This window comes from Rutidosis leptorrhynchoides, chromosome 8 (assembly GCF_046630445.1).
Source record: "Rutidosis leptorrhynchoides isolate AG116_Rl617_1_P2 chromosome 8, CSIRO_AGI_Rlap_v1, whole genome shotgun sequence".
Taxonomy (NCBI): domain Eukaryota; kingdom Viridiplantae; phylum Streptophyta; class Magnoliopsida; order Asterales; family Asteraceae; genus Rutidosis; species Rutidosis leptorrhynchoides.
Window position 1 is genome coordinate 58,943,126 of NC_092340.1, and position 10,610 is coordinate 58,953,735.

The following is a 10,610-nucleotide window of genomic DNA, read 5'->3' on the forward strand; positions in this document are numbered from 1 at the left end:
AAACTCAATCTAAATCCTAAATCTAAACCCTAAATCTAAACCCTAAACCCTAAATTTCTAAACCCTAATATCTAAACCCTATAAACCCTAATATCTAAACCCTAATATCTAAAGCCCAATAGCTAAAACCTCAACATACACTTGAAAAACACGATAATTGTTATATATTACTTCTTCGAGCTTTTTCTCGCCAAAATAAAAACATTTATCACAAAGTGTCTCTACTAAATGTTCATATTTTCATCCCATCTATAATGTTTGTGAACAAAGTTTTTTCAAAAAATGAAAAGAAAAAAAAAAGTTTTTGCTTCCCCCCGCTTCCCCCCGATTGGTTACTTCCCTCTTGATCCTACCACTATATATATATATATATATATATATATATATATATATATATATATATATATATATATATATATATATATATATATCGAATCTTAAAATAAAAATTACATTTACAATAAATATGAATAATTAATAATAATTATTAACAATATTACAAAAAATAAAAAGTAAAATTGACCGACTTTGACTGACTTTGACTGACTTTGACCGACTTTTTTCGAATTTGACCGACTTTTTTCCTATTTTGACCGACTTTTTACCTTCGATCGACTTTTTAGCTACGACGCATCGGCCATGCCTAAAAAACGACGCGTCAATCGACGCATCGGCCAAGTCGGCTGGCTTTTGCAGCACTGACTACGACACACATCGAGTTGGGTTTTTTTCCCGCTCCAAGTGTGTTATTGTGGCTGATATGCATCAGTTCTCTTGGTGTATACAATATAATACGCTGGAATCCAGTTGTTTATCAGGCTCTTTCAACCTGTTACATGTAGAACTTCTTAGACCGATTGTATCGGTTAAGTTTGGGGGCGTGGCAAGCCTAGGTGGCAAGCAATCATCACCAATTTATGATGTATCAATGCGTGGGATGGGGCATTTTTTGAGGCGTTCCTTGCCCTTCAACGAAAAAAGCAATAGAGTGGGTTGCAATTTTATTAATTTTTATTGTTTTAAAAATCTTATTTTTACCCCCTTTTAATACTTAACCCAATTATATTTTAACACGTCATCATAATACTCCTAATTCACACCAAAACCCCACACCACCACTACTTCACAAAAACAACCCACGCGTTCTAGTCATAAAAAATATACAAAAAGCAACTCACGCCCCAACCATTACAAATAGTCTTAGGGACGACCAAATAAACAAGGATGGTTGTCTTTAAAGGGAATTTTACTGTGGTAAAAAGTTAAAACACTTTTTAGCATTTTGTATCAAATTCACCTTCATCTATACATATATAAGGAGATTTTAACGGCCTATTTGTTAAATTTAGTGGATAAAATCATAAAAGAGAAAAAGAAAATAAAAATACGGAGTATTATGTAAGCTTGGAACTAAAAATGTGAACAAGAAAGTAAAAGGGTACAAACCTGTATCACTGAAAGAGACCAGGGACTAAATATGAAATTTATTGGTACTTTAAGGTTAGGTTTCAACCTATCGACAATCCTTAAATTCTACGAAACCAGTTGTGAAACAAAACTCTGCGAAGAGAACTGGATTGCAGCAGTCCTGACCAGGTAATTGAATTAAACTATTTAATTTTTAATTCAATTATAATTGTAATAATTACATTCTATATTCTTTAAAATTTGAATTGATGTACTGTTGTTTGTTTATTGTGTTTTAATCTACAGAGTAGTATAATATAATATTGATTGATCGAGATTCAGGAATGGACGTAAGTGACAAAAAACAGAGTTGGTGTATTACACAACTGGGTGATGACGTTTTGAGCCTGATTTACCGAAGATTAAACGAAGTGTGCGATCAAGAATCTTTTGGGTCAACGTGTCATCGGTTTCTTGATATCGTAATTATAGTAAGTTATAAATGCTTTGATGTTACAAGCTCAACCAAGTATCGCAAGTCACACAACCTTGATTCAATTGTGCTTAGTAGATCTTTTAATCTTTTTAGGCATATAAAGTTAACTTCATCGATATCAGTTTTTAATCTTTCATCGATATCAGTTCTTGATCTTTGTTATTCTGCCGTTACGGACAAAGGATTGGAAACATTAACCTTTTATTGTGATAAATCCTTAATAAGCACGAGTCTTAGGTATTGCCCTAACATAACAAACACTGGAATTTTGTTTCTTAAAAAAAATTGTCCTCAACTTCGAAAACTCAAAATATTGGGTTGTGATAATGTTGTTGGATTAACATCGGAACAAGGTTTTTCGTCAACTTTGACTTATTTAGAAGTAGATGCAAACGCCCTTTATCCGACTGGATTGTTAAGTGGAGGCGGTCTTGAGTATCTAGTAGTTAATAGACTTTTAAAAAATATGTATAAGGATAAGATCGAGCTTGGTTTGGCGGCAGTTGGTTCAGGCATTGCTAAAAATCTTAAAATCATTTGCTTTGGCTGGGGTTCATAACAAACACTGGAATTTTGTTTCTTAAACAAAATTGTCCTCAACTTCGAAAACTCAAAATATTGGGTTGTGATAATGTTGTTGGATTAACATCGGAACAAGGTTTTTCGTCAACTTTGACTTATTTAGAAGTAGATGCAAACGCCCTTTATCCGACTGGATTGTTAAGTGGAGGCGGTCTTGAGTATCTAGTAGTTAATAGACTTTTAAAAAATATGTTTAAGGATAAGATCGAGCTTGGTTTGGCGGCAGTTGGTTCAGGCATTGCTAAAAATCTTAAAATCATTTGCTTTGGCTGGGGTTCATATGTTATGGATGACTACATCATAAAAATTTCCAAAGGATGTCCTTTTCTTATAGAGTTGGTTTTAAGATGTTGTGCTGGAATCGGGCTCCCTGGTTGGGTTTCGATTGGATTGCATTGTCAAAATTTGGAGAAACTACATGTTAACTTGTTCAATAACCTTTGTGATAAAGGATTACTAGCTTTGGGTAATTGTTGCAAGTTATCCGTGGTGTACATGTCGGATCGTCCACAACTTACTTCAGATGGGATTCACAGATTTATGATACAGAGACCGGATGTCAAGATACATTATTATTTAATGGAGACACCGTGTTACCCAACATGGACACAGTATTAAGCACTGAAAAGATGTCTCGTGCCGTGTGATCGAGACATACAAATGCAGCTTTTTCTCAAATTGGACAATTTGGATACCATGTTTCCCAAGTTCTAAGATCACACCAGATGATATACTTTCTGTCTGGTTGTAGCAACTATTTATTTATTTCAAATTCGAAAACGCGGTTCTGAATCTTCCCTCCCTTTTTCAGTTGTTATTTATCATTCTATTTGGTTGTAGGAATTGGTTATATTCTTAATTCTTTCAAGCAGCTATATTTCAAGTTTTTTTTTTTTTTTTTTTTTTTTTGCTGTGTATCTCTCCTATCTATGATATTCCCTACCCTTTTTAACACAAAAGTAGGTAGAAGTAGCTCAAGGTGATAATTTCTACCAATTTACTTTCAAATATGTTAAATTTGGGTTACGTTTTATCTCTATCTGTCTAAACTATTTAAATTGATAGCAATTTTTTAACTAACAGGTATACATGTCTAAGGGTCTTATGGGGTGAATAGATCGTACTGGGTCCAAATGCATCTAAAATTATAAAAACCGTAAATATTTGTACATGGTATATGTACATAACCCTTGTACCTAATAGTCTAACAAATCACTCTTCTAAATACCTAATAGTCTAACAAATCACTCTTCTAAAACACATATTTTTGACAATAATTAAATCAGTGTTGCAAAACTCGGCCGAGTTCTCGGAGAGTTCTTGATTTAGTTCACCAACCGAGTTCTTGGTGCCAAACTCGGTCAACGGCCAAGTTTCTCGGCCAACTCGAGAAGTTCTTGGTCAAAAACTCCGCAACACGGTCAAAGAACTGTCACAATATGGATTTTGCAGTACGGTCAAAGAACTTCAACATCCGAGTTCTCCCCCGAGTTGCAGAAAACTCCTCAAAAATTTCCGAGTGAGTTCTCCCTGAGTTCCAAGTTCTTCAACCTTGGTTACGTTGTATCTCTAACTGCTTAAACCGTCTAAACTGATACTACATTTTTTAACTAACAGGTATACGGGTCTAAGGGTCTTGTGGGGGTGAACGGGTCTAAGGGTCTTGTGGGGGTGAATGGATCGTATTGGGTCCAAGTGTATTTGAAATCATAAAAACCTTAAAATCTCTTTACATGGTATATATACATAATCCTTGTAATAGTCTAACTAATCATTCATTGTTTAAGAACCCATACTACAAAGTAGCCATTTTGAAATGTTAACCAACCTTTCAGTTCTCCCATTTTTGCCTTGTTTAAGCATTTTTAAAGTGTAAATGACACCTACGCCTTTATAAAACTGAATGGAACATAATTGAACAAGATGGTGACACTTTATCTTGAATAAAATGATTGTAAACGGAAATTTTCCATATTGATTTCAAACACGGTCGATTATAACTTTATACGAGTACGATTATGTTAAGCAACCTTTAAAAAATTCCAAGTAAAACATAAACATAAACTGTGTTAAAAGAACATAAGAATTAGGAGCTCTGAATTGTGTTGACCAGCTTATGGCTATAGTCCCATAGCTTCTTGGCCAGTTCAGGATCAGTTGCAAATTTGCTTGCTTGCCATTCATTGCAGTCCAAAAAGTACTTGCCAGTAACCCCTTTTAGATCTGGGTGCAGTGCTACATAGCAAGTTGTTGCTGCACCCTATACACAATATGAATTTTGCACTATTAAATTGTAGTTGTAACGACCTTTAACTGTTACAGGTCATGTTCAGGTATTCAATAGGTTGTGTTCGGGTATTTAATTAATTAAACCAAAAAATTACTTGATTGAACTGACTATATTAGTGACTTTAATTTACTCTATCTTGTTCTAATATTCGCTATATAATCTAATTTGATTTGGTATGGAAGAGACTAGTATGTTGTTCTTGTAATCTACTGAATAAAATTATCCGATCAATTTGGTTAACTACAGATAAATGAAATGTAAACATGGAGAAATTAAAGGAACCGAAACAATGTAATAGCAATCGAAAATGTACCTGTGGGACATTTTTCCATATGATGTATGTGAACACCTTCAAAATTCCTGCAAAAAATCACAAATAAAACTACATAGGCTTTCATTAATAAGAAATTAAAGGTGTAAATGAGTTGAGCTACTGAGCTCGACTCATTGAAAGCTCGATTCGAGCTTAGCGTAAACGAGCCAAGCCGACAGTGATTTGTACACCAGAAAATGATACAACATGATTCTTTATGTACACATCATTTCTTGTGGCACACAAATGTCCCAATTTTCTTTTTTTAGATGTACATAGAGCAACTTGGTAGGAGTAATAAAACTAACAGGATTGAGTGAAAAGGACAGATAGACTACAACATGTAGTTGACAGAACCGAGTCTCTTTTGTTTGGTCAGTGGTCCCACATTCATAATACCGTTAAAATAATTGTTTGTGTGTTTACTATTTGAGTTTGTTCTACACTGTTTGGACATTTAATTGTTACCCAAAATTCCTGAACCATGCAATTAGTATTGTATATGTCAACTTAAAGAATGTATATTGCAGTCTGCAAGAATGAACATTTGTCTAACAGATTACACTTACAACTCTTTGATAAGAAAATATTTTTCATCTCGCATGGTTGGCCGTGGGACCGTCAAAGGGTCTGTTTTACCTTTTTCTGTGATTTTTTTTTATGAAAAAGGTATTTAGAGTTCTTAAAAGATCAATGGTTTATTGGCAACCTAAACGATTATTTTATAGTTCTTAAAACTAATAGATATGATCATGCAAAGACTTACTCATACGCCATAGAGAATGCCTCATGAGATCTGTCATTATCAACCCAGGGTGTACAGAGTTTACTGTAATATTTGCTCCTTCTTCCTGCATTTTTTTATTAAAAAGAATATGAATTTTTTAACTGAAAATCACACCATAATAGAACAATGTTAATACCTTTAAGCGTCGAGAGAGCTCATTTGCATGCAGAATGTTAGCTAATTTCGACTGACCGTATGCCTTTTTGTCTGAGTAGCTGGTTTAGGAAAAGTTTTTGTTATAAAATGTTTTTAAGCAACTTAATAAAACGTAGATTGATACAATAACACTAATAGATGTTTTTACCTATCTTTATCATTGATTTTATCAAATCTTATCCCTTGTGCATAAGTGTAGAGATGAGCTACAGATGATAAATTTACAATTCTACCCTCGATTCCGGTAGTTGCAGCTGTTTCCTTCATCTTATCAAGTAGTAGGTTTGTCAAGTGAAAGTGACCTGAGAATGAAGACATGTTCTAATATTCATGATCAGTATATATAAATATTATCCTACATTGATGTGAGCATGTGATACCTAAATGATTGGTTGCAAATTGCATCTCTATACCATCTTGCGATAATGTGTAAGGGCAAAACATAACACCAGCATTATTTCTGTGAAGTTGGAGTTTTTTTCAATTAGAAATATGCGCGCACATATGCTTAAACAACACTCAAAATGGTCTCTCAAATTGCGAGCAGTTCAAATTTCACCTGTATGGGTTGGTTGACCCTAGAACATTTTGAGTCTAAAAGATCTTAGATAATTATGAACGATATTCGCATCAATTTAGTTTCTAATAGAATGACTTATTTATGAGGTTTCATTGCATTAAATACATTTTGGGTGACTTTTAACCTGTGTGACCCATTGATAATTATTTTGAAACCGGCCAAAAAAGTAGTGAAATAAGCCATTTATAAATTTAATGGGTCAACTTTGCCCCCTTTAGATAATTACACAATTAACTAGATAAATATTATTTGCAACATATCGAGGGGGAGGGGACTTACATTAAGATGTTGAGTGGAAGATTAAGTGATTTAAACCTATCAGCAAAGGCTTTAACCGAGTCGAGACATGCAAGATCGAGTTCGAGAACATCAATTTTGGCTTTCTCATTGTTTGAAAGAATGAGTTGTTTGGCTTCATTTGCAGCCTTGATGTTCCTTGCAGCTATGATCACATGTGCTCCTCTTAGTGCTAATACTCGTGTTGTCTCTAACCCAATTCCACTTGCTCCTCCTATACAACCATATTAAAGTTAATTATGAGGTTCATTCTCAGGCTGATTTTTGTTTTTTACTAAAAAAAAAAAATACATTATGAGAAAATAAACTCTGAAATAAAGCACTAATGTCAATTATCTACCATTTTTTAGGATACATGTAGAACATGATAACACCAATAAAAAGAAAAAAAGGTGGAAGATTAATCAGTTTGATGTATTGATCGATTAATTAATGTCAATTAAGATAGTCCTTATGCAATTCTTGCATATATAGTCCCTTGCACTGACGATCGTTAAAAAATCTCATAATATTGAATCACATGCTATGCACGTGAGGGTATTTCAGTCTTTTAGATCTTCCTTTGACTTTTTTAACTCCCTTTCTCCTTCACCACCCACTATCTCCGGCGAACAACACAACACATCCATCGTGAAATCAGATCTAGAACGAGGTTTATGTACCACTTTTATCATTGATTCAAACCGAATCTGAGTATCTTCAAGTCTTCTTCTGGATTGTGTTCGTATTTGTATATCTATTTAGATATGATTCGAACGAATTATGTTTTTATTTTTATTTATAACTGAAATAAGATCTGATTCAAGCGAGGTTTATGTGCCACAACACACCCAACGGTTCATCTAGAGTTGTGTTTGTATACCTATTTAGATTGCAAAAAAGTTAGAAAATAATGTGTCTTTTAGGATTACCAGATGAATTTCGATACATAAAAGTGTGCAGGTGGGTAGTTTTGATTTTAACATTACATGTGTTTGATTAGTTAAATATGGGAAATAGAGATGAGAGTAAAATTAGGGTTTATTATTTGGGGATGTTGAACCTGAACATAAAAGAGAAAATATTAAGCGACAGATATAACTTCACGTGCCATGCACATGACCCAATTTTAATGAATTTTTCGATGACCCATAAGAAAGATATGCATGCTACAAGGACTATTTTAGTTAGAGGAAAAATCACAAGGAGCAAACTGGTAATTTTTTACAAACCATAAGAACTATTTTAGTAAGTCACAGGGACTAAAATGGATTGTCACATATCTCGTTAAACCACATAAAAGAGATTGGGTCGGGGGATGACGATTCTTTTGTCTTCGAGTTGAAGAGATTGATGCGGAGTGTGGTAGTTTATCGAGAAGATATGAAGCATTGGCGGAATTAGGATTTTTTTAAATGGGGGCAAAAAAAAAAAAAAACCGTAGCAATTTTTTTTGACAAAATATGGAGATTTTGGAGAAAAAAATGAGGTTTTTAGGCAAATTTTGAATGTTTTTTGGGCAAAGTTGAAGGGTTTTGGGCAAAATTTGAAGGTTTTGAGGCAAAAGTTGAAGAATTTTGGGCAAAATTTAAAGGTTTTGAGGCAAAATATAATTTAGTTAAGTATTAAAAAAGGGATACAAATGATATTTTTAAATTAATATTAAATTGATAAAAAGCAAGCAACGGACGTTGCCTTCTCAGTCGGTTTCCACCCAACGCATTCCCAACGGGTGAATTCAACGGCCCGATACTCCTTTCATTTCCGTTGCTTTGGTGCCATGTGTGTATCCAACCGAGTTGGATTACACCGATACAGGTGGTCTTAAAAAGACACATTGAAACAATAACATTGTGAGAGTCAAACTTTTTTTTAATCCTCACAAACATTAGTTTGTGTGATAACGACCATAAATTGATCGATAAGTGTACTTTGGATACCATCTATTAGAAAAAAAATACCTACTTAGCTAAAAACTGAGGCAAATTTAATATTTTATTCTATTTTGGTTAATTCATTTAAATAAACATACTGTGCATATATTAAAAAAATTGATACAAGCACATCATATTTATAACTCCGTACTTTTTTGTCTACCTTATTATTATGTTGTGTTTGTCCTAAAACAAGTGCTCCTATCTATTTGCATAAAATAATTAAAAGTATCATCAAATTCAGTCATTTACATCTATTTATTAATCTAAATCATAGTACATATTTCAAGTCAACCTTGTGTCTTGAATATAAAAGTAAAAATTGACATACGTATTAAACTGTGATTCATGCATTTCAGGTACACGTACGTAACTATAATTCATGTAGAACACATGCAAAAAAAAAAAAAATACGTAAAATCATCCATCATGTCACGAAAATGTCATTTCATCTTATCTAATTTTAAAAATATTTAAAAATGCAAAGTTAGTTCATTCATGGTTATTAGACGATTCCACTTTCCCTGCTGCATGTTCCATCTACCTACATATATTCCAATATAAAATAAATTATATTCCTATCATTTCATCATCTTAATATTTTACTTACTATTTTATGTTTATAACAAGTGTCATTTACAAATTAAATTCTCTTTACAAACGTATGATTTTTGATTCTTTAATGCGTAATGATATTGCATAAAATTGATTGATATATAGAAACAATTCATTCTTTAATGTGTAATGATATTAGACAATTCATTCTAAGGCGGATATGTATCATATCCAGATATAGCTTATATGCTAAATATACACCGGATTATACAACATTAATAAAGATATCGTCTAATGTTATATCGACTTTCATTTCATCCATTGGTTTTCACACACACACATTATACTATATACTATACAGTAATCATTTAAGAGACCAAAAAAAAAAAAAAAAAAAATGTACACATTATTCGGTTAGTTTTATTTAAAGTTTCTTATTAATGTTCTGAGTTGTCCATTTGTCCCATTGTAATTTATAAGAAGTTTACTTTGTTGTTTAGTATATCAAAAAGACGTTTTGAATGGATATGATATTTGGTTGATGAATATTATAGTTATTAATGGATAATTTAATAAATTAGTGCTTAGTCAAAGTGAATTCCGTGAGTGCAACAGAATAAATGTATCTTTAAATTTTTTTTCACCAAATCGAACTTGCTGTTGATCAACATAACACACGTAGTTTTACACGAGAATTGAATATTCGTTAAACAATACTATCATGAGAACTATTTTACACAATAAAAGATGCGCTAAAATGATGTCAAAGTGTCACAATTAATTTTGTTGTTAAACGATGTAAACAACATATTCATACGTATGAACACAAATACTTGCCTGTAACGATAACGGTACGATCAGAAGCATCAATAGAAGTCGAAACTTGTTCAGCAGTGGTCCCTGATCCGAATCCACTCCACCCAACTCGTCCTGTTATCAACGATAGTATTCCCATTTTTAAACTTAAAATTCGCTTTCGATTTTATTTTCAACAATAAAAGATAATAACTTTTGGATACGTTTCTTGTATTGAAATAGTTATAGCACAAATAGCATCATATCCTATATGTCCTATATGCTCATATATATAGAGAGGTAAATGAGATAGGGGAATGGGGGTTCAATTCATTAATTTAGATTACGATGGTTTGAAGTAATTAAGTTGGTGTCAAATGCGTGAAAAATAAAGCGGGGAATTTATTACTATCTACAAATACTCTAACACACAACCAAA

At 32.8% G+C, this 10,610-nt stretch overlaps 1 protein-coding gene across 2 annotated transcripts; it reads right to left on the reverse strand.

The window, feature by feature from the left end:
* Positions 1-4,571: 4,571 nt before the first annotated feature.
* Positions 4,572-10,331, reverse strand: LOC139861302 (short-chain dehydrogenase TIC 32 B, chloroplastic-like). Of its 2 annotated transcripts, none has more exons than XM_071849679.1 (8): positions 10,214-10,331; positions 6,891-7,122; positions 6,412-6,491; positions 6,180-6,333; positions 6,012-6,090; positions 5,855-5,939; positions 5,098-5,135; positions 4,572-4,745 (listed from the first exon to the last, which is right to left on the reverse strand). In XM_071849679.1, exons 1-8 carry the CDS (start codon positions 10,329-10,331, stop codon positions 4,572-4,574), a joined length of 960 nt encoding a protein of 319 aa, XP_071705780.1. The 2 variants fall into 2 exon arrangements, with proteins under 2 accessions (XP_071705780.1, XP_071705779.1); XM_071849678.1 differs by having other exon boundaries at positions 5,089-5,135.
* Between the last annotated feature and the right edge of the window lie 279 nt (positions 10,332-10,610).